Here is a 24,554-nt window from a genome sequence, read left to right on the forward strand (position 1 = left end):
TCTGAAGTTGAACTTTGTGGGTTCAGATCCCAGTTCTGTCAGGTCCATGCTTTGTGACCCTGAGCAAGTTATTTAACCTCTCTGTGTCCCAGTTTCATCATCTGTAAAGTGGAGATCACACTAAGCCACTTCAGAGGGCTGCTAAGAAGAACAAATGAGTTAATACATGTAAAAGCATTTAGAGCAGCGCCTGGTACAATGAAGAGTGCTGCAGAACTGACACCGTTATTATGATAGCGTTATGATATCAGCATCCACATTTCAACACTTCGTATGGAAATTTTTTATATTAGGTCGTTCTCCAAATCTTTAAAGAACCAACTTTATGGAGGTATAATTTGCATGCACTAAGATGCATCCATACTAAATGTACAGGGTAAATTTCATAATTGTGTACACCCATTTAACCACCACTATAATTGAGGTCTTGAACATTTGCATCAGCCCCAAATGCCTCTGCTCCCTGGTACTCCTTTGCAGTTATTTCAGATTCTTTTTAATGCATTAGTTTTACCAGATTTTTAGTATTTTCCTTTTACATGTTTAGGATTTTAAATTAAAAAAAAATTTTTTTTTGATGTGTAATGTGTATTATATTCAAGATGCTATTTAAATGATCTGTACTAATTCATTCTGGCAGCCTCTCCTTTCTGGTAGTTTTGAGTAAGTTTCCATATTTAATTGTTTCTTGTTAGAAACCAAAATGTCAGCATTTCACTTATGATGGGATCGATTCAGTTATTGTCTTAGAATGTGAAGTTTATTTCTCGACATTACACAAATGTGCAGGTAGGCATTTAGCTTCTTGCTGAAAATTTCTTGCTGTTGAGAGGGAAATGTTGGTGGGAGTGAAGGAGAATTTAGTCCAATTTAGTCCAATTCTCCAATTTAGAGAAGTGAATATATTGGAGTTTTAGCCTCGTCTCCCTTAGAATATCCCAAGAGAACAGATTAACAGTTTTCAGCATCTCTGCTTTGCTAGCCCCTATAATTCTCATGAAGGTAGATACCTGCAGAGGGAAGGTGCTGTCTGAGTGGTCCAGTATTTGGTCACGTATAACTTTTCCCTGCAGTAATAACAACAAAAGTAATAATTTAACGAGAGCTGGCATTACCAAGTACTTATGGACAAGACACCAAGCTAAACTTTACATACAGCTTATGTAATTCTTTCAACCCCACATGTTTGGTATTATTGCTATTCCCATTTTACAATGATGAATATGAATCTTAGTGAATCTAAGTCGCTCCCTTATGGCCACACATAGTTAATAAGTGATGGACTCTGTACAGCTCATATTCTTAGCATTACTTCCCTCTCCAATTTAAAGCTTAAGGCTTTGGGTTTTGGTAAATTACCCCTACCATTTTATAGATTTTTCACATCGGTGTCTTACTCTACCTTCAAAATATCCAATGGAACAGGTAAGGAAATTTGATGTTTCATCCAGTTGTGTAAATATAGGCAAACTTTTTTTGGTGAAAGGCCAGATAGTATTTTCAGCTTTGTAGATCATTTGGTTTCACTTGCAACTACTCAGCTGTGAAGTTGTAACAGGAAAGCAGCCATACACAATATGTAAATGATTGAGTGTGGTAGCGTTCCAATAAAACTTTATTTACAAAAATAGGCGGCAGGCTGGATTTGGTGCATGGGTTTGCTGTGGTGGCCTGATCTGTTTGGGGACACCAGGACATGTCAGCCAGAGGGAGGTAGAACCAGGTTTCCTCGTGCCAAGGGTTGTGCTACCCAACTGCCCTGGCTGCAGCAAACCGTGCCACTCACCAGTGCCTTTAGGAGATACAAGTCCCAACGATAATAGCGGTTATGACTAATGTTTTGTATGCAGTCATTGTTGTACCTGCTTTCGCTGTGTCATTTAATCCACGGACAATCCAGTGAGGTGGGAAACTGAGGCACAAAGAAGGACGATAGCTTGCCCAAGGCCCCAAAGCTAGTGTGTGGAGAAAGCGGGATTTGAACCTCTTGAGCTCAAGTACTCCTTCCTCCTCTCTCATGAATTTTGGGTTTTCTTAGTTTGAGGACTCCTTTGAAGCCTTACTCTTCAGGAGCTGCCTCTTCTGAGTACTTATCTTAAGTGACAAGATTCTGTGGCCTACTTTTAAGGCATTTTACTTAAAAAAATTTTTTTTAATCTTTTTAAAAATATTTATTTTTGAGAGCGAGACAGAGCATGAGTGGGAGAGGGGCAGAGAGAGAGGGAGACACAGAATCTGAAGGAGGCTCCAGGCTCTGAGCTGTCATGTCAGCACAGGGCCCTATGTGGGGCTTGAACTCAGGAACTGTGAGATCATGACCTGAGCTGAAGTTGTACATTTAACTGACTGAGCCCCCCGGGTGCCCCTTAAGGCATCTACTTTGGAGCAGAGCTACACAGGAGATGCTAACTCTGCCATAGCTGGGAAATTTGGGGGTCCAGCAAGATGATGTAAGAGGTTTCATTTGGCTCATCCGTAGGCTGCCCTTGAGACTTTTCAGCTGTAGAAACACTTTAATGATAAGAAAAAACATTGTTTATTATGGTCTGTGATCTCGGTTAAATCTCACAACAGTGCTATAAGTGAAGTGGTATTATAACGATTGTACAGATGGAAAAACTGAGGCTTAGCTATGGGATATTGGGTACATTAATTAAATCTCTTGGTCTTAGTTTCCTCATTTGGATGTAGTAATAGTCTTATTTCACAGGGTTGTTATGAAGATTAAATGAGCTAATGCACATCAAGGATTTAGATCAGTGCTTGGCACTCGGTGTTGTTACCTGTTGTTATGAGAACACAGTAGAGGTGAACTGCTCACTTTTTATGATTGTCTGTAAATTAGAAATAAGCATCCAAGAGCCCAGTGTGGTGCCTGGATGTTGTTGGTAAATGGAATTGACGGTTATTTCTTCATAGGAAGAAGCTGTGGTTTCTGTGTCCCTTTTAATTTTAAAGTACCTCTGCTAGTGATGGTCTCAAAATGAGACAGTTGAAAATGTCAAAACTCAGCCTTTTGGTTCTGTTTGCTGCTGTTTGTTTTGTGTAAAATTATTCCTTTGCACAAATCGCATGTCCTAAATATTATCCTGTTGACAGTAGATCCGGTGGGGTTTGCACCAGAGGACTGGAGCGCTTGACATGTTAAGTGGTTGGCAAGGTTCCTTTTACAGCCGTAAAAATAGTAGCTGAGTAGACGGTGTACAGGCGAGTAAAATAATTTCCTCATTTATGTTAAATAAATTTAATAATACACAGTTGTGAAAAACATATTTTGCTTACGTCCTCTTAATTGCACACATACACCACTCCTCTATGAGAGTCTATCCAAAGTCATGTGTACTCTGTCATATACTGGTAATTTACAGGATTTGTTCAGTGTAAATTTTGACTATATACACAGTTTTCCCCTTGAATGCTCACCTTAGAGTTTAACCCCTGTCTTAGCTGTAACTCAGCTCCATAGTTCTAACAAAATGCAGAAAAGGAACTTCTTTTCCCCCTTCATAAGGTTAGCTCTTTCTGTTTTGTTTTGTTTTGTTTTTTTTGGTAACACCCTCATCCATGTGTTGGAAAACTAGAGCCATGCTGTCCAGTTCAGTTGTTGTTTGTGAGAGTGACATCTGGTGGTTTCTTTTTAATTCTCATCATGGTTTCTGTGTGCTTGGCTAGAAGTCCTTAGAAATTCCAGAGAATCATTGTGTGAGCCGCTTTGCTTGATACTTAACACACTAACTAGCTATTGAGTTAGTGCCACTGATTGGGCTCAAACTTTGAAAAGCCCGGCATTCCTTTTAGATGCAGTCTCTCTGACTGCCAGCCTTCCCTGAGGGATTTTATTTTAGCATGTATAATGGATGAACAGCTGCCTTATTGGGGAAGGTTTCTGTTTAATTCACAGAAGCTAGGATTTTGAGTAAGGGATGATATCTGTGCCATCATCTCTGCCTTACTCATGAGGAAGCTTGAACCCTGAGAGGTTGGGTGTATTGGCCAAAGTCACACTGTGTTGGCCAAGGTCACTCTGCTCCCCAGTGAGCTGAGGTCCTGAGCTCTGTGCCCTTAAGTTATGTTAATCATGTTGGGTAACACACTGAATTACTGAATTAAGAAGGATCTGGGCATCAAAGGAGATGAGGTGAAGGCATTTTAAGATGGGAGAAGTAAAGGCAGTTAACGTTTTTGAGCACCTATTTGCTATAGATATTCCCAGATACATTTTTTTTTGTCTCTCTTCCAAAAGAGGGTGCAGAATCTTTAGCGTGACAGGGTTATCGAGGAAATCCAGGGAGGGATCCCAGTCTGTCTCTATGAGTCTGCTGATTCATTCCATATCTGAGAATTTAGTATCCTGTGGCATTGTATTTATTGATTCTGTGTTGAGTCGGACCTGTACGTGCATTATCTCGCTAGCATCCTTGCAACAGTTCCGGGCAGGTGATTGGAATCCCCATTCTACAGGTGGGGAAGTGAAAGGATTGACAGGGTGAGAACAGGCCCAAATGTAACTTCCAGGCCTAAATGTGTGTTTTCCACCTTACTGTGGTGGAAATGTACTACATTGCCCCTGTGATGCTTGAGTGAATGATTGAATAAAACCTTACTCATCGGCATGTAAGAGTTGTTAAGTGAAAATGTGCTTAATTTATTTTTTTGTGTTCCAAGTAATTCTTCCTATGGAATTGTTACTCTATATCCCAGTTTTCACCATCAGATCTGTGATTTTTGGTAAATGTGAAACTTAAAAAAAAAAGGACAAACTTGTGGGGTAGTATCAGAGTACTTTTTTGGCATGAGAGGAACGGAGAGCCATATTAATTGACCATATTTACTGTACTCAGTGTGAGATTATTTTCAATGTCAGGTGACAAATGTGTAAAAAAAAAAAAAACTTTTAAGGCCCAACTTTTTTTTCTTCTGGCAGCTGATTTATTGTTTGTATTATTAAAAATTTTAAAAACTCTATTTTTGAATAATTTTTGAAAACCTACAATTTTTTACTTTGTGTATCCCCCCCAAATCAAGTTTTACAAACCTTCTGGGCAGGTTCAGAAGGTGAACTCTCTCGTGTTGTTGTTGTTGTTGTTGTTGTTTTTTAATCTGTTCTATTGGAGAATTATGTTCATAGTCTGGTCTTCTGAAACCATGGGTAGGTCACATTTTGTTCGCTGCAAAGGCCAGGTGGGAACTTGGAATATGAGTGTGTGTATGGGCCCCAATTGCTTTCCTTCTCTTTGATGAAGAGCCCTGTGGGTCAGATAAGGTTTCACAGAGAACTTGCTTTGATGTTAATCCTCTAATGGGAGTGTGAGTGGTGTTTGCGCCCTTCATACCCAGTAAATGGGATGCTGAAGCTGGGCTTTACATTTGGCTTCAGAGGGTTTCAGGGCATCGCCGCTCCCTCACACAATATGAAATTTTAAAAAATGTAGCCTTGCATATAAAACACAGCTGGCGGTAACCCTCAGAATCCAATGGGGGAGTTTAAATGCTCTGGCAGGCTATGGGCTCCTCTTTGAGCCTGACAAAGGTAAGGAGAGAAATGGATAGCAAGTGTGAGCAGAATGAAAAATTATTGCTGGGAGATGAGCCCAGGGTTTATATGTTTTTTAAAAAAGGTCTTTGCCCAGTCTTTCTTCTAAAAGTCACCTCATTAACACACCAAAAAGATGTTTTTTTAGTGAATTAACCCTAATTTAGAAAAATCAATGCTTTGTTGATGTTATAGTGGGCAATGATGTCACTTCAGTTTATGTATTTCTCATATGATTCCTGTAGCAATGTGCCCCTTCTCCTTTCATGTGTGAAAAGATGTACATCTAGTACCTGAGAAATCCTGGTACACCACTACGATAATGATAAATTCTAACATCTGATGTCAGTCCTGTGTCCCATTTTGAATCTTGTTTTTTAATTAAGTTAAATTAAATTCTGTTTTAATCAGAGTATAGTTTACATACAGTATGATATTAGTTTTAGGTGTACAATATAGTGATTCAACAACCATTTTGAATATCTTAATTATCTTCATACTCATTTTGAATATCATTCAGGGGTGAATGTCAGGCCCAGGAATGTTTGCGGTCCTTGGGATCCCAATATCCGTGGCTATAAATCCCCGCCCTAGTCCCGGGGGAGGTTGGGGCATCCTTTTCATGTCTTATCTCCCTGGGAATGGTCCAGATGTGCCTTAGAGCCAGGGGCAGAATCTGTGACCTGTCAGAGTTGTTGGCAGCTCTGGGGTTCTTTGAGTCCATGGTACCAAACACACAGCTTCATTGGTCAATAGAACGGAACATCGGGTGAAAGCTCCAGTGAGGAGGGTCTGGTGTTATGGGGTGGGGGGTGAGGGGCTCCCACGGAGGAGGAAGGTGTCTACAGAGCCCCATCAAACCTTGTCATCCCTCTCTGAAGAACAGCAGCTCGATGAGAACTTGGTAGCATCAGCTCACAGACCGGTGAAGTCATGCAAATTAAGTTAAATTAAATTCTGAGAGACGCAAAAATGGTGGAAGAGGCAGAGGAGGAGGAAGAGGTAAGGGAGAGAGGGAGAGACCTAGAGAAGTGACTCAGCCTTTTGGATTTGTGGTATCTAGTTTTCATTTCCATCATGTTTCTTCCTACTTCTTGGAGTAATAGTTGCCACGTACTCCTTTTCACACTGCAAAATGAAGTAAAATTCAGATGGAGAGTCTTGAAAGGTTGTCAATCCGTTTGGTCTCTTTGGAAGTTAATATAGAGTATTTACATTACTACTTTTAATAGCTTATTTGGCCGTGCCCCACTAGGGATAAACAGAATGTAAACCTTTTCATTAGTATCTTCATTATTTAAGATTCTTAAATGGACATTTGTTAAGAACTTGCTGCTACTTACACGCACTTGGATGCATTTTGGCTACCCAGAATATGGCAAATATAACAAATTAAGATGAAAATTGCTTAAAAAGCCTTTGTAGTTGATGTAGCACCCCCAGCAACCCCCTCTGCCCCCCTCCCCCAACGCTCTGTTCCCATGATCAGGGTTGTCCATCTGAGGACAGGGGGAAAGTTTCAGGCTTCCCACCTAGCAGGAGCAGGCCCCGGGAGTGCTAGCCTTGCCTCCAGAAGGCCCTCCAGGGAATCCTTCATGTACAGAGTCAGTCCATTTGCTGAATTGCAAAATGAAACCGCTCAAGGTAAGGACCTTTCCTCTCCAGACAAGGGTACTCAGCCAGCCAGTCAGCCAACGGTTATTTGCTAAGAGTCAGTGAAGTGCAAAGTACCGTGCTAGGTTCTAAAGTGGATTTAAAAGCAGTATGATGGCCCTTGACTCCAGCCAGGGAGGCAAGATAGGCTCTGGGAAGAGCCAGGTACCGTGCTGAGGCAATGTGTGATCAGGAGCCAGGTGTGGCTCACGTAAGTGTTTGTTACACCACACCCAAGGGTAATTGCTCCTTAAGGTTCGCCCAGCGTGGCCTTGGGGGAGGCAAATGAGGTAGCCTTCAAGGAAGAAACTAAACACAGGCGCTTTCTGTGAGCACATCATGTTTGTCAGCGGGGTGATCTTTCCTCTCTTAACTGTCATTAAACTTGAAGGACTCTGGATGCTTCCCTGACTGTATGTGTTTCAGCTGGGGTCCACCTCCTGAGCCTACCCAGGCCTGGGAAGTTTAAGGGAAACAGCTTGTGGTGATCACTGGGGGAATAAGAACCAGCTCTGGAGAAGCACTGGGAAGTTGGTGAGTGGAGAAGCAAAGAGACTACAGGTAGAGCAGTCTCATTGCACTTGGTGGAGAATACACGCGAGCGTACTTAGTGCTGGGTGGGAGGCCGTTGATGATAAGCAGTCTGTGCAGACCTAGTGCTGGACCTGGGCTCTAGATGGGAGTCCACGGAGGAAAGGAGCTCCTGAGGCAGAGGCAGCAGAGGGACAGAATTTGAACTGGATGTCGGGACCTAGAGAGAAAGAAGAAAAAGAAGCCATTGGCCCCTGGGTATGTGCTGCGGGAGGTACGGGAGACTTCTCTGACTTCTATCTTCTCCCCCATGGAATCCACATCAGTTCCCCCAAGGATCTGGGAGACCATATTTGCAGGTACCTAGGGAGAGGGTGTGTTGTCAGTGTTCACGTCAAAGTATAATTTCCACAAATTATAAATACAATTCCCAGAATGATATAAAATGAACATGTCAAATGTTTTATTTGACCCATCCGTGGAGGAAACCACTGGGATGGTAAACTGATTAAAAGAATATTTGTGGAACTGGGTATTTATAAAGCAATGTTAGATTAAGATTACTAGGTTATACATAAAACTGGGTAGTATCCTACAGGGTAGTAAAACTATAGTCTTTAAGGTTTTACTACCACTCAGAAATCTAGAAGTTAACATGTAACTTCATGGTATTTGAGTTCTAATCAGATAGTAAATAGCAAAGTCAAACGCAAGTATATTCTCCTAGAGAATGAGCTAATCCCTGGGAGGGCCTGCTCAACCATGCTGCTGTATGACCTTGAGAAGATATGCTGTCCCCTCCTCTCCCACCCCCTTGCAACTTCTGCCCGGGTGCCTTAATATCAAGTTGTGGATGGTTTTAACGGTAAAGAAATACTTTGGAGTTAAAGATCTGAGCTTGAATCCCAATTCCTTTACTTACCAGCTGTGTCATATGGGTCAGGTAATTACCTATGATTTACCCAGATTTACTTGATGTAAATTGGGAGGAGCAAGTGAGATAACTTTTGTAAAATGCCTGGCACATGGTATGTGCTCAATCTTGGTTCTCTTTACCCTTCCTCTTTTCCAAATGAAAACATTTCACCTTTTGTCTGGCCTTCATAGATCTCGCTCTCTCTCCCTCTCGCTCTCTCCCTGTCTTTCCTCTAGTTTATTAGAATAATACTCTAGAACTCTGGTGCATTTTCTCCATTCCTAATAGAGATAGTCTATTCAATTTTCATTATTCATCTAAATGGAAAAAAATAGAAATTTACGTTCTTTTTTTCTTTTTTTTTAATTAAAAAAATTTCCACAGCTTCTGGGGTGCCTGGGTGGTGCAGTTGGCTAAGTGTCCGACTCTTGATTTCAGGTCAGGTCACGATCTCAGTTTGTGAGTTCGATCCCCACATCGGCCTCTGCACTGATGGTGCAGATCCTCCTTGGGATTCTGTCTCTCCTTCTCTCTGCCCCTCCCCTGCTTGTGCTCTCTCACACACACATGTGTTCTCTCTCTCTCTCTCTCTCAAATAAACGTAAATTTCCACAGCTTCTGTGTTGAGATGTAGTTAACATTTAGCATTTTGTCAGTTTAAAGTGTACAATGCAGTGATGTGATATATGTACATTTGTGAAATGATTACCATAATAATAACGCATTCATCACCTCACCGAGTTATGCTTTTCTCTGTGCTGGTGAGAACTTTTAAGATCTATTCTCCTAGCAACTTCCAGATACACAAGGCAGTATCGTTAACTATGGCCCCATGTTGTACAGCGTCCTTTATTTAGAGAACGCTCTGCTTATGACAAAATGGAGAGACGTTACTTAAGTGAAGATGATTTCTTGTGTGAGATTCTTATTTTTTCTTCTTCTGAGGGAGTATTTCTTGCATAAGACTAAAAGCCTCGTCTCCTTTTAAATTGAGAGCTGGCTCCCTGAGTTGTCCTTCCTTAAGGGAACTCGGGAAGTCTTTCAGTGTGTGCTGCGTGCCCTGCTTTGGGTTGAGGTTCACGAGCAGGGGACAGTACGCGGTAGCCTTCCAGGCATGTGATCTCTATGTTCCCCCTTCCTTGGTAAAAATCAGCCCGGGTGGGGTTGACCACACCAGACGGACTGTGAGCTGGTATCTGGTACAGGCAGTGGACCATCACAGCCGGATTGGTGTTCCTGGAGAGCAGAGTTTCTCCCTTCTCCACGGTCTCTTGATGATAACGGTGTGCTGACAGGTGAGATGTTGTGCTGTGATTCAAAATGACAACATCTGTGATACCAACAGCCTCCACAGACTTTTGATTTGGAGAAAGGAGTCTGCTTCTAAATGGGGATTTTTTGATGGAGGCCAGAGAAGCATTTTTTTACTTTTGGCTTAGGTGCCTTTGCTTCAGGACTAGTTCATTTCTCTTCTGGTAGTTAATTGACGAGCTTCCGCTTTTGCTCCAGGAGAGTGCGGTTAAGTTTGACTTGCCGTTGACTCTACCTCCCTCCCAATGTGGATTAGCGGGTTGGAGAATCCAGAGTCTGACCTTCTGCCACTACTTGCAATGTTGCATCTTCTTAGTATTTACACGTTTTTTCCCCCCCTTTCCTGCCTAAATGTAGAGCTCAGGTAGCCCTCTTTCCTCATTTCTGCATCAGAGCTCTAAATGAGGTGATGTGATCAGTGCCTTGACAGTCCGAACTCCGTTTACGCACTCGTTAGGCAACATGTATTTATTGAGCAGCTACTGTGCCCAGCCCTGGTGATTTTTCTGTAGACGTGATAAATAAGAACCTGCCCTGATGGAGGCAGCCTGTAACCAAGTAAGTAAACAAAACGATCGCAGATTATGATAAATGTAATGAGTGAAATAAATCAGATGATGAGAAACTATGAGCTGCTATTCTTAGTAATTTTAATCAGGGTCATTAGAGACAGTCTCTTTGTGAGCTGAAAACTGAAGGATGGGAATGCGTCAGCCCCGGGAAGAGTCGAGCAAAGAGCCTTCTGGGAAGGAGAGAGCAATGAAGAGAGATGTAGGAGGGGTTTGGCTTGTTCAAGGACCACAAAGACAGGCCTGCACATGAAATGGAGGGAGCCAGGGTGCAGGTGGGTAGAGAGGTGGCCAGAGGGAGGTAGAGTTGCTCAAGGCTCTGTTGATCATGGGAAGGAGTTTGGTTGATTCTAAGTACAATAAAGCTTGTAAAAAGGTCTACGACAGTGGGATGGCAAGAGCTTATTAAAGGAAGAGAAAGAAAAGAATATAGTTGTGTGGAGGCTCGATTGGAGGGTATCAAGTGTAGGAGTGGGGAGACCAGTGAAGTCCTTGTGCTCGGATTATGGTGATGGTGGCGTGGATGCAGGGAGAAAGATGCTTTGACAATTGGACTAGATGGGCCCCTGGGTGGCTCAGTCCGTTAAACATGTGACCCTTGATTTTGGCTCAGGTCATGATCTCACGGTTCATGAGATTGAGCCCCAAGTCAGGCTCTGTGCTGACAGCGTGGAGACTGCTTGGGATTCTCTCTCTTCCTCTCTCTCTCTGCCCCTCCCTGGCTTGCTCTCTCTCTCTCAGAATAAATAAGTAAACTTAAAAAAGAAAATTGGACTGGGTTATGTTGGGTCCCACGTATTTGGATGAGGAGCCTGGTTTGATTTTTGTAAGCTTTATATGTATGTACATTTGTGAGTGGATGTGTATTTGTGAGTGTGTGTGTATGACTGAGTTTATGAGTGTGTTAGTGTGTATGAGTGTGAGGTGTGTGTGTGTACACACCTGCACTTGGGTTTTTCTCCTGTTGTAGCTTTTGAACGGGCAGACCAATGGCATGAAGGAAAGGGCTGTCTTTTGTGGACACATTAACTGGGGGAGAAAAGGTGATGGCAGGAAGACTAGCTAGAAGGTTCATGAAGCTAGATGTGAAAGGAAGGTCCGGGGGATGCTAACAGCCACGGAGCAAGAAAAGACGAAATTGGGCAAGTCCAGTTTGTTTTATTCTGCGTGTGGTATGAATGAGACTGAGGAAGGAGACACAACGCCGTTAAAGAAATCACACTCTTCAAACTGGTCCCATTTGGTTGCTAGTTTTACTAGTCTTAATTATTTTAAAAAAAAGATTAACCCTCACCTAAATTCAGTTGCTTGATTTCTCTAGAAGACAGTCCCTTAGTGGAAGTTGAGTGACTCTACTGCATCCCATCCCAGCCACCTGCCGCCCCTGCATATACACACATAGTCTTGATTCTTGAGAAACTCACTGTATTTTTTGTTCCCCTCCAGGACATCTTTGAAGATGCATTGGAAACCATCTCTATGTAAGTAGTAACACAATAAGAAGTATGTAGTAAATAAAACTGGACGGTTTTCTTATACAAAATGTAAATATTTCATTCTGACTTTTTGGGGGGAGTTGTGACTACTGCCAGAAAGCAATACTTCTCTGTAATTCAAGAGTTAGGATGTATTTATTAATACGTAAGAAAGGATCTGTCTAGGGGCGCCTGGGTGGCTCAGTCAGTTAAGTGCCTGACTTCGGCTCAGGTCATGATCTCACAGTTCGTGATTTCAAGCCCCACATCGGGCCCTGTACTGACAGCTCAGAGCCTGGAGCCTGCTTTGGAGTCTGTGTCTCCCTCTCTGTCTCTCTGACCCTCCCCAGCTCACACTGTCTGTCTCTCTCTCTCAAAAATAAATAAACATTAAAAAAAAAAAAAAGGATCTGTCTAAAGTTATTAGCAAGTATATTTTTGAGTATTATTTCTTATAACCTTAATTAAACTAAAATAAAAAATTGTTTTCCAAAAAATTTAATTTTGTTTATACCTAACCTTTTATATCTTGTCCATATTTTTTTTACACGAGTAACCTCATATTGCAGAATTTTGCTTTTGGTTTGCACTTAATTTTATTGCAAGCATTTCCTGTGAGTTTACATAGTTTTTGTAATGATTTTATATGATATCCTATTAGATCAAGTGGAACACCACAATTACTCATTTCTCCACTGTTAGACATTTAGATTATTAACCAATTTAAAAACTTAAAACTAGGTAATGAATATTTTCATGTATTTCGCTTTGTCATATTGTTGAATTACCTCCAAAGATTCTGTGAAGATGAACTTCACAGATCTAGGATTACTGGATTACAAGGGATGGAGATTTTTATTGCTCTTTATACAATATATTTCAAATTGCCTTTCTGCATTAACCAGCTTGGGCCACCGTAACAAAGCAACACAGACTGGGTGGCTTACACAATAGAAATGTATTTTCTCGTAGCTCTGGAGGCTGGAAGTCTGAGCTCAGGGTGCTGACACAGTCAGGTTCCAGTGAGAACACTCCTCCTGGCTCGTAGGTGGCTGCTTTCTCTTGATGTCTTCACACAACAGACAGACAGACAGACAGACGTCTCCTATATAGGTACTAATCCCATCACGAGAGTACTGCTCTCAGGACCCCGTATACACCTAATTATCTCCCATAGGCCTCATCTGCAAACACCATCACGTTGGAGGTAAGGGCTTCAACAGCTGCATTTGGGGGACGCAGTTTAGTCCGTAGCACTTTCAAAAGGGTTTTATCAGTTTATGTGGCCACCAATACTGTGTAAGTGAAGTGGTTTCTTTTGACTAGACTTTCTATAGAGCATCACCACCACTGGGTACTGTTTGAAATGGTTTTGTTAGTCAGATAATATCTAATTGCTTCCGTTTTTAAACTTTTTCTTTAGTGCTCGCTTCGGCAGCACATATACTAAACTTTATTACCATTGTTCACGTTGCAGTTCCTTTTATATTAATTCTAGTTTTCTTTCACATGCTTAACTTTTTTTTCTCACTGTTTCTCTTATGTAACTTATGACCTGTAAAACATATATACTCTTTAATTTTCTGTTATATTTGCTTCAGATATCTCCCCAGTTGTTTTTTCTTTATGTTAGTTAAACATTTTTTATGTTGTCCAAATGTTTTAATGTTTATACTATTGAATGTTTGTTTATGTGGTTTAAAAAGAAAAAAAACTGACTTGTGATTAGGACTGAAAAAAAATAACCTCTTTATTTTGGAACAATTACTGTGAAGACGGTACAGAGAATATTTGAAAATGACTTGAATTGTTAATGTATATTGCAAATTCTAGAGCAACCACTAAAAAAAAAAAAGAGATATATGTAAGAAAGGAGATAAAATGAAATTATATAAAATAATTAAAATCACAGAAGGCAGAAACAGAGTAAAAAACAAAAATATGAGCAAAGAACAAGGGCAACAAATAGGAAACCAAAGAATACCGTAGGTATTAATCCAACTATATCAATAATCACTTTGAGTATCAGTGGTGTATGTATGCCAGTTAAAAGACCAAGATTGCCAACATGGATCGAAAAGTATGTATCAATGACTTTAAACATAAAGACACATCTAGATTAAAAGTAAATGGATGGAGGGGCACCTGGGTGGCTCAGCTGGTTTAGCATCTGACTTCGGCTCAGGTCATGATCTCACGTTTCATGGGTTCAAGCTTGGTGTTGGGCTCTGAGCTGACAGCCTGGAGCCTGCTTTAGATTCTGTGTCTGTCTGCCTCTCTCTCTCTCTCTCTCTCTCCCCCCCACTTGTTCTCTCTCTCTCTCTCAAAAATAAACATTAAAGCAAAGTAAATGGATGGAGAAAAATATACCATGCTGACTCTAATCAAAAGAAAGCAGGAGTAGCTCTATTAATTTCAGACAGAACAGGCTTCAAAGTAAGGAAAATTATTACAGATAAAGGACATTACGTAATGATAGAAGGATCCATTCTCCAGGAAGACATAACAGTTCTTTTTTTTTTAAATTTTTTAAAAATGTTTATTTATTTTTGAGAGAGACAGAGACAGAATGCGAGTGGGTCAGGGACAGAAAGAGAGGGAGACACAGAATCGGAAGCAGGCTCCAGGCTCTGAGCTGTCAGCACAGAGCCCGATGTGGGGCTCAAACTCAAACTGTGAGATCATGACCTGAGCCAAAGTCAGATGCTCAACCGACTGAGCCACCCCGGTGCCCCAACATAACAGTTCTTAATGTGTGTGTATGCATCTAACAACAGAGCATCAAAGTACATGAGCAAAAACTAACAGATGTGGCTGTTATCGTAATTGATGACTTCAACACACTTCTCAGAAATGGACAGATCCAGCTGGCTGAAAATGGGTAAGGAAATAGTTGAACTAAAAACAAAAAGCAAACAAAACCCCCTGAACTTAACCCAACTGTATTTAATTTAGAACCCTGCATCGTGCCAACCCTAAAATTGCTAACCTACCCTTCCAACACCATTTGCTGTCTGTGAAAGAAAGAAAATTTTTGTATGATGCTTCCTTTGTGAAATAGTAAATTCATTAGAATAATGGTGCTCTGTTTCTGGGCTTTCTGTTTTGTTCCTTTGATCTGTATGTCCGTGTTTGCATAAAAATTACTCATTCATTCAACTGTTTCAGGTGTTTCATTGTTAGTATGACTGGTTCTTAGAACAGCAGTATCCCAACAATGACCCTGTGATGGAGATGTTTTTGATCCGTCGCTATCAGAAATGTTTTGTGTACTTTTAAAACGTGTGTGTGTGTGTGTGTGGCTGCTCCTACTGTCAACTGTGTTATAATTTTTCACATCCTGAAAACAATAGTTTTTTTTTAATGTTTTTATTAATTTATTTTTGAGACAGAGACAGAGCATGAGCAGGGGAGGGGCATAGAGAGAGGGAGACACAGAATCTAAAGCAGGCTCGAGGCTCTGAGCTGTCAGCACAGAGCCTCATAAGGGGTTCGAACTCACGGACTGCGAGATCATGACCTGAGCTGAAGTCGGATGCTCCACCGACTGAGCTACCCAGGCGCCCCTGAAAACAATAGTTTTTTTTTTTTTTTTTTTTTTTTTTTTTAATACTACCTCACTTCCTAAGTTTCTCACATTTTATTTTCCATTCATTGCCTCTTTCAGGCTCTTTTCAGCTATATACATCTGCCATCATTTCCTGTTTCTTTTTTTTCTTAGAGAGAGAGAGAGAGAGAGAGAGAGCGAGAGAGAGAGAGAATATATCTCAAGGAAGCGCTTCGCCCAGCACAGAGCCCGACATAGGGCTTAATCTCGCAACTGTGAGATCATGACCTGAAATCAATTGTCAGACACTTAGCCACCCGTGCACCCTTCTTTTTTCTTTTAATTTTTACTTCCCTGTCCTGCTCACGTTAGCAAACTTGCAGGTTTAACCATTTTAGAATTTATCTTGTTCTTTTAGATTTCTGGTCTGCATTGTTTCTTGTGTCCCTTAAGACTGTCTCTTTAACAGTTTTGTGTTTCCTTTTCAATGTTGCCAAAATGTCCCTCCCTGGTACATGTTCTTGTAAGTAGCAACATATTATAGTAATGTATCACCAAATGCATTATACTAATACAGTACATTATCTCATAGAGAGCTTCACCTCCTTGACATAGAGTCCAAAGCCAGAATGCGTAGCCAAAGTAGATATTAGAGTTCACGTTCTAATAATCTTGCCTTTTGCTTGTAGTAGTGGCCTCCATCCAGAGTCTGTTTATAATTAATTTTTACCTGATTCTAATAAATTTTGCTTTTTGGCATAATTTTGCCAGAGCTCTGGAAGGTGTTGTGAGGGGGGTAGTTTAGAAGTCAGTTTGTTGATAGTGACAAAAAATGGCAGTGAAAGAAGAAAGAAAATATGGCATATGGTCATGGAACTCCAGAGCACAGCCACCTGGTTTTACTTTTCTTAGGTATTCAAAACCAGATGTCCCTTTCTGGAGAGACAGGCTCTCAGATTTGGTAGGCTAACCTGAGTTTCATTCCCAGCCTGCCACTTACTGCCTGAGAGGCCTGGGACTAGCTTCTCTGAGTGTCAGTTTCTTTCATCCTTGCCTACATTTATTGGGAAGATAAAATAAAATTCATTTAAATGCGGTAATGGGAGTAAAGCACATAGTAGGTGCTCAGCAAATATTGGTACCTTACTATTTCCCCCACCCTCAACCCTGATTTGCTGTTCGGTCTCCAGTGAGAAAATCATGTTGATAATTCTGTCTCTGAGACATTGGGAAAAGGTTAAATTTAATCTAGTACGTTCCATTTAAAAAGGTGGAGTGAGGGGCGCCTGGGTGGCGCAGTCGGTTAAGCGTCCGACTTCAGCCAGGTCACGATCTCGCGGTCCGTGAGTTCGAGCCCCGCGTCAGGCTCTGGGCTGATGGCTCGGAGCCTGGAGCCTGTTTCCGATTCTGTGTCTCCCTCTCTCTCAGACCCTCCCCCGTTCATGCTCTGTCTCTCTCTGTCTCAAAAATAAATAAACGTTAAAAAAAAAAAAAAAAAAAAAAATTTAAAAAGGTGGAGTGTCACATATTGGGTCACGTATGTTGAGGAAATTTTAGAATGAGTAGAAATGTTTTAAAATGACATTTTGAAAGTTAGTAGGATAGACTTCATTCGCAGGGAAACCTCACTTGGATGGATCCTTTTATTTCCTCAACATAGAGTGTGGTGTTTCTGTACCCAGGTCTCCTGCGTTACTGATCTTTTTTGAAATAAAAAAAAATATTGCAGAAGTAGTCCACTATTCGATCCTTTTCTTTTAGCAGATTATTTTCCCTGTGATTACAAATATGAGTTAATTGTAAACAATTCTTCAGTTTTTTTTGTATGCGAACTTTTAGTTTTTTCAGTTTTTCTTGAATTTGTGATGCCATGACATTCCTTCTGTGACCTTCTAGCCGTTAAGCTCAGTAGAGCTCTTTTCCCGCCTGCTGAGTGAACCACATGTTTTGTTTTATGTTTCTAGTGAGTGCCAACAGTGATGCTTCAACTTCTCTGTAGCAAGAGATGGTCCCCATGCCAACCTGATGATTAATTTATTCCTGTGAATATTTTTGCCCGAATTTCCAGTGAACAGATGCAGGCTAAGAGATGAGAGAGGCCTTCAATTATTTCCACAAAAGAAAACTATTTTCTGCTCTCCTTTTCTGCTTAATGGATTTACCACCACAGACTTAGATTTTCCTGCTTCCGAATCTTTGTGGTAACAACTGCGTTATTTTAACTGACTCTGTTGGGAAGTTACTAGGTTTGCAAACTGTTAGATCATACAAACATCTCCACCGTTTAGAACTGAAGGGAAAATGAGAGGCTTTTTTTCCCCTTTAACTGTTAGTGACACATCAAAGAGGTCCTTTTTAAAAATTAGAATTGTGGGGGCGCCTGGGTGGCTCGGTCGGTTAAGCGTCCGACTTCGGCTTAGGTCATGATCTCACAGTCCGTGAGTTCGAGCCCCGCGTCGGGCTCTGTGCTGACAGCTCAGAGCCTGGAGCCTGCTTCCGATTCTGTGTCTCCCTCTCTCTCTGACCCTCCCCCGTTCATGCTCTGTCTCTGTCTCAAAAATAACTAAATGTTAAAAAAAAAAATTAAAAAAAAATAAATAAAAAAAATAAAAATTAGAATTGTGTATGAACTTTCCGACCTGCTGGGCGTAAGGAGCTGACCTCTCAGGGAGGGACTGTCAGTTAGACCCATGTTCTGATCCATAGGTATATGCCAGGGGTTTAGCCGTGCTGCAGTCTCTCGCCTCCTGATTGAACAGTTCCCTGCTGGCATGTGCCTCGTGGTTCTCCGATGACCAGCATTCTTCTCTCCCAGTGTTGGTGCACAGCTGTCGTCTCTGACAATACAGCGGTGGGTGCAAGAAGGGTCTGTGTGTAAATTGACTGCGATGTGGCACGTGAAGAATAAATAGAATGTTTCAGGTTCCAGAAGAGAGCGAGAGCTAGCTCTCGTCTGCTTGGGAGGCGGAAGCCTGGCACTGGCGTTGAGTTTCGAGGGATGCCAGGGTTACCTGACACACCTGTGGACACAACGAGGTCGGGTCACCGAGGATCCCTGGCCTCTGTCAAGTGGAGACCGTGGATGAACCACATGGGATCACTGTGACTTGGTAGTGCTTTTGATGAACCTCCTTCTCATAAAAACCACTAGTGGGCAATGAAACAACCGTCTGATTAACTGGAGGGCCCAGGTCAGGTACTAGTTAATTAAGACTTTCTTTTTTATTCAAAGACGGTGAGAACAGGTGCAGGTTTAATATGTTCTCAGCAGTGATCTCTTATATTCCATAGCCTCATATTACCTTTTTGAATTTATCCTTACCGAGAAATCTGTATGTGTTGAATCGAGTCCTGAGACCGTGTGAATGCAGTGGTGATGGATGTGTTTATGTGCAAGAACTGTGAATTTTTATCCTTACCTCCAGACATTGAAGTAGGCAGACATTTTTAACCAAGTGGTAAGAAGCTTATGGTGGAAATAAAAATATTCTGTAGCATAGCATTTTAAGGGACTTTTTCCTTCTTCCTTCTTTACACCTTTTCTTTTGAACTGTAAATTGTAGATTATGATGAGATAAAGTTTTTAAGCCCATTTTTTTTTTTTTTTAAATTTTTTTTTTCAACGTTTTTTATTTTATTTTTGGGACAGAGAGAGACAGAGCATGAACGGGGGAGGGGCAGAGAGAGAGGGAGACACAGAATCGGAAACAGGCTCCAGGCTCCGAGCCATCAGCCCAGAGCCCGACGCGGGGCTCGAACTCACGGACCGCGAGATCGTGACCTGGCTGAAGTCGGACGCTTCACCGACTGCGCCACCCAGGCGCCCCATCTTTATTTTTTTTTTTTATGAGGTTGGATCCACTAATTATTATACAATAGTTTGCTCTGTTTTAAGGTCATTTTGGGTGAAAGTCCGCAAATGCTAACCGCAGAACATCTAGTTAATGTTTTTCTTCATAGTGGTTAAATTATAAATAGTAACTCCAGGCAGAGTCGGATTTCCTTTCGTTTTTCTCTGATTTTCTTTGGCCCAACTCTCCCGCCTGGGCGATCTAATTATTGCTCACATTGGGAGAGGGACTCTTTCCATACCCCCACACCTGGTTTTTTTCAACCAGGTTGACTATTACCTTATTGGACCTAAGATGGCATTTATGTCATTATCTTATCTGCCACTGAGGAAGAAAACACAAGAATTTTACAGGAGACCTTGCATAAAGGAAGGAAAAAATAAACCTGTAATGCAGGAGGACATGGTAAGGAAGATTGTGTATTTCAGTTTTGGTGCTAGGTAGGGAGGGAGAAGAAAAACCTCTCATGAGATTCTCTGCCCGGATCATTTCTTTTTTAAACAGCCCCATTACAATGCTAATTTATATCCCATAAAATTCCTGTTTTAAGTATATAACTCAAGTGTCGTATAATTATAGAAGTATACCACCATCATTGTAATCTAATTGTAAAGCACTTTATATAACCTGAATAGACACCTGTGCCCCCTTTACAGTCACGGCCCATTCCTGCCCCCACACCTAGGCAATCACTAATCTAATTTCTGTCTCTAGATTTGTCTCTATAGATGCTTCATATAAACAGAATCACACAATACATGTTCTTTGGTGTTTGGATTTTGAAACTCCTTCATGTTGTACCATGTCAGTATTTCATTCTTTTTTATGGCCGAGTAATATTCAGATGTATGGATATTCCCTGTATTGTTTATCCATTCACAAGTTGATGGACATTCAGATTGTTTCTAGTTGTTGGCTACAGTAAATAATGCCATGAATAACTGTGTACAAGTCTTTTGCGGACGTATTTTTGCAGTTCTCTGACATGACTATCTAGGAGTGGAATTGATGGGTTCTGTGGTATGCCCGTGTTTACCTTTTTAACGCTCTTAATTTGAATAGCAAGCTAGTTTGTGGTCTGAATATTAGTTATCAGTGTGGCCCAAACGACTTCAAGCAGGTAATTTCATTTTAAGTGGATCAGCTTGGTGGTGCCCTCAAGTGATTGGCCGAAGCAAATGTACATCCTCTCTCTGAGAACTTTGATCTAGGCCAGTCAGAGCTGCTGTTGGGTCAGCAGGGTGGCTCAGTCGGTTAAGCACCTGACTCTGGGTTTCGACTCAGGTCATGATCTCATGGTTTGTGGGTTTGAGCCCCGTGTCCGGCTGTGTGCTGAGTGTGGAGCCCGCTTGGGATTCTCTCTCCCTCTTTCTCTGTTGCTCCCCCACTCATTCTCTCTCTCACTCTCTCTCTCAATAAATAAATAAACTTACAGAAAAATTTTTTGAAATAGTTGCTGTCAATTTTAAGATGCATCCTGGTTTCAGGCATATTATGTGATGAAAATTTATGTGTCAGAGTTAATGAAATACAATAACTGGAAATAAAATTCCCCCCAGAAGCCCAGACTGAACAGTATCCTTAGTGTCTTTCCCCTGTGTTGTTACTACTTGAATTGCCCTTCTTTGCATTTTCTTTTGTACTGTTAGGTGTCCTTTAATGGCCTGTTATTATATTGGGAACTTCCAAGATGAGTGTATATGTACATTTTCAGTTAAGGTACATACATTCTTTTTTTTTTTTTTTTAATGTTTATTTTTGAGAGAGAGAGACAGAGCATGAGTGGGGGGGAGGGGCAGAGAGAGAGGGAGACACAGAATCTGAAGCAGGCTCCAGGCTCTGAGCTGTCAGCACAGAGCCCGATGTGGGGCTTGAACCCACGAACTGTGAGATCATGACCTGAGCTGAAGTTGGATGCTTAACCGACTGAGCCACCCAGGCGCCCCAAGGTAACATATATTCTGTAAAAGCTCCCTTTCACTCCTAGGAGGATTGACAGGATGTCATAGCTTAAAGGAAAGCTTCTTAAGCATCCCTTTGGTCCATTTGTCTTCATCTTACCAAGGAGGCCCAGGGGCCAGGGGAAGACCTGGTGTTCTTATGGCAGAATGACTGAATGATGAACCCCTGTGGTTGCCACTGTGGTTGCCCCTTCCGCAGACTCAGGAGCCTTTCTGTCACTCAGACCAGCTAGCAATGCCCAGGTTGTGTTTGAAAGCCAGAGGCACACTGCTCCCAGTGCTGCGTTCCTCACCTCCTTCATCAGTGCCCTTCTCGACATGGCAACTGCTCTGTGATGCTCTGTCTGGGACTATTTTGATAGTTGTAATGGGAAATAGGTCCAGTCATTGCTTATGTGATCCCTCGGATGTTTCACAGACACTTTAGTTTACATGTTGCAGACTGAACTCGTGATAGTCACCTGCCTTCTCCATCCGAAACCTTCTCCTCTCCTTGTCTCCTATCTTCTTTCACTTGGTCAAGCCAGATACTTGGGAGACATCTTTGGTTCCTTCTCTTTCCCGTAACTTCCGTGATTCCAGGTCTGATGATGTCTACCTCCAAATTTATTTCCCGTCTGTTCACCCCTTGCTCCCTCTCCTTTCTTTTCATTAGCTCGAGGTAGTCTCAGGTTTGCCTGAATTACTTTAAGAGCCTCCTGCTGTGTTTTCTTGCTTCCCTTATTCTCTGTCCTTCCGCCTTCCCAACTACACTCCGCTCATTCTCCACACAGAGGCCAAAGTTACCTGGTTTTTATTTTATTTATTTTATTTTTTTTTTCAACGTTTTTTATTTTATTTTTGGGACAGAGAGAGACAGAGCATGAACGGGGGAGGGGCAGAGAGAGAGGGAGACACAGAATCGGAAACAGGCTCCAGGCTCCGAGCCATCAGCCCAGAGCCTGACGCGGGGCTCGAACTCACGGACCGCGAGATCGTGACCTGGCTGAAGTCGGACGCTTAACCGACTGCGCCACCCAGGCGCCCCCAAGGTTACCTGGTTTTTAAAAGAAATGAATTTCAAACAAAGTGGAGAGGATAGTAAACTGAACTCACCTGTGCTCATCACGTACCTTTAACAGTTGTGAACCCAAGGCCAATTTATTTCATCTCTAATCCACCCCTGGGTTATTTGGAATCACATTCTAGAAATTATCACTTATTTCTACTTTTAAGTATCCCAGTATGTACTTCCTAAAAACAAAGATGTTCTCTTACATAATTATTGTTAGGATTTTAAGCCAGGAAATTAACATTGATGCAGAACTGTTATCTAATCTGTATGCCTTATATGGTATCCTTTAATCGACATTTTAGTACATAAGGTAAAAGTTAGGTCTCTTTTTAAAAGCATCATGAGACTATTGCCTCACCTAAAAAAAACTGACTATTCATCAAAGATACTGTCAGTGTTCAGATTTCCCTAACAGCATGTTTGTTTGAATTGGGACAGAGTGATCCTTTTAGACATGAAATTGTATAATGTCACTCCCTTGCTAAGCGTCCGTCCATGAGTGTACATGTCTCTGAGGATGAAGTGCCCAGTCTGCCTCAGTCCACAAGGCTTGACGTGGTCAGGCCACCACACACAGATGGAAACCTGGTCCAGGGCAACCCTTGCCCTCATTCACTGCCTTCTAGTCACAAGCCCCTTTCCAGTTTTAGACTGAGCAAGCCCTCCACTGCCCTAGATTTGAGCTGGTGTCTCAGATTGGAGTGACTTCCTCCTAATCCTCCCTGGGCTTCCTCCTGGCCGTCCTTAGTTGTCAGCTTGAATGTCTTACTACCTTTCTTAATGACTCCAACTAAATAGGTTACTCCTCCCCCACTTCCCTGTTTTGTCATCCTGTTTGTCTCTCTCATTTCATTTGTCATGTTGTCGTTCATTGTTGCCTGCTTTCAACCGTCTGTTTCCTTTTTGACCTAAGTTCCATGAGGATGGGACTGGTCTGTTCTGCTCCTCATGGTGTGCCCTGTACCTAACACCATGCTTGGCGTGTAGTAAATGCTCAATTTGTATTTGTTGATTTAATGAATTTCTTGAATTAATGTATTAATTGGAAAATGTAGATGAGTATTCAAAGTAGAGTGCAAAGAGTTTTAGTGCATTAAAAAAATCCCATCATCATTTATTGAGAACTTACCAGCTACTGGGTACAACGATAATTGCTGTAATCGTTCAGAGGGAGAGTGAGTTAAAGAAGTTTTGGGGATGTGTATGTTTCTTTTTTTATGATGATTAATTACAGCTGGTTGGTTGCTCAACCCAAATAAGTACATAATTAGGTAATGTCCAATTGTTTGGGCATAGTGAGCATTATCCAGGATGGTTGGTGTCTCTGCCATTTCTCAGCTAGGGGCTGACTCACTTCTCTTCTGAAGTGTATGTAAATGAGCTCAAAATGCTTAGGGGTATAGGGAGCTGGACTGCCTTTTGTTAACTTTCTACCATCTCTTATTTGCCTTGTTTTCTGATACCTTCATCCATCTCGATAAAAATAGCCTCCTAAAATGACTAATAAAACACTCAGAATGCAGATACTTGAGAACTTTGCCTTTGAAAAAAAAATTTTTAAGCGTTTATTTTTGAGAGAGAGAGAGAGAGAGAGAGAGAGTGAGCGAGCATGAACAGGGGAAGAACAGAGAGAGAGGGAGACACAGAATCCAAAGCAGGCTCCAGGCTCAGAGCTGTCAGCACAGAGCCTGATGTGGGACTCAAACTCACGGACTGTGAGATCATGACCTGAGCAGAAGTTGGATGCTTAGGCACCCAGGCTCCCCGAGAACTTTGCCTTTTGAAATGTGTCAGACGTCTCCACTGCTTACGTGCTGAAAATTAATCAGTCTCTCTGGTTTTCCCTCTCTCCCCTTCTTCCCACTGCATGTTTGTAGAGCATCATGGGTAGAACTCCTCAAAGGGGGAGTGATATTTGCATTGGGTACATTTATGTATCATGTGCAGTTGAGTATAATGTATGATACACATTTAATATACAGTCTAAAGACTTAGCCACTAACAAATCTAAAGGTCTCTGAAACTGCTTAAAACTGAAGAGGTTCTGGGGATTTGTGTATGATTTTTATTGTCATGTAAAGTGACTTTTGTGTTATTTATTTTATTTTTATTGTCCAGAGTGAAAGTATTCAGATCAGCAGGGAGTATCTTTT

At 41.6% G+C, this 24,554-nt stretch overlaps 1 protein-coding gene and 1 long non-coding RNA gene across 2 annotated transcripts in view; both read left to right on the plus strand.

Annotated features, from left to right (window-relative positions):
• The window catches only part of TTC39B (tetratricopeptide repeat domain 39B), a 125,845-nt gene that overhangs the window by 21,380 nt on the left and 79,911 nt on the right, over positions 1-24,554 (plus strand). Inside the window, 1 exon segment of the mRNA XM_058695320.1 lies at positions 11,960-11,994. Within this exon segment, the coding sequence (XP_058551303.1) occupies positions 11,960-11,994 (35 nt within the window).
• LOC131491873 (uncharacterized) lies at positions 6,495-8,858 on the plus strand. The gene is made up of 3 exons (XR_009251697.1): positions 6,495-6,535; positions 7,613-7,827; positions 7,870-8,858. It is a non-coding gene; the product is annotated as an uncharacterized LOC131491873 (long non-coding RNA).

This window comes from Neofelis nebulosa, chromosome 12 (genome assembly GCF_028018385.1).
Source record: "Neofelis nebulosa isolate mNeoNeb1 chromosome 12, mNeoNeb1.pri, whole genome shotgun sequence".
Taxonomy (NCBI): domain Eukaryota; kingdom Metazoa; phylum Chordata; class Mammalia; order Carnivora; family Felidae; genus Neofelis; species Neofelis nebulosa.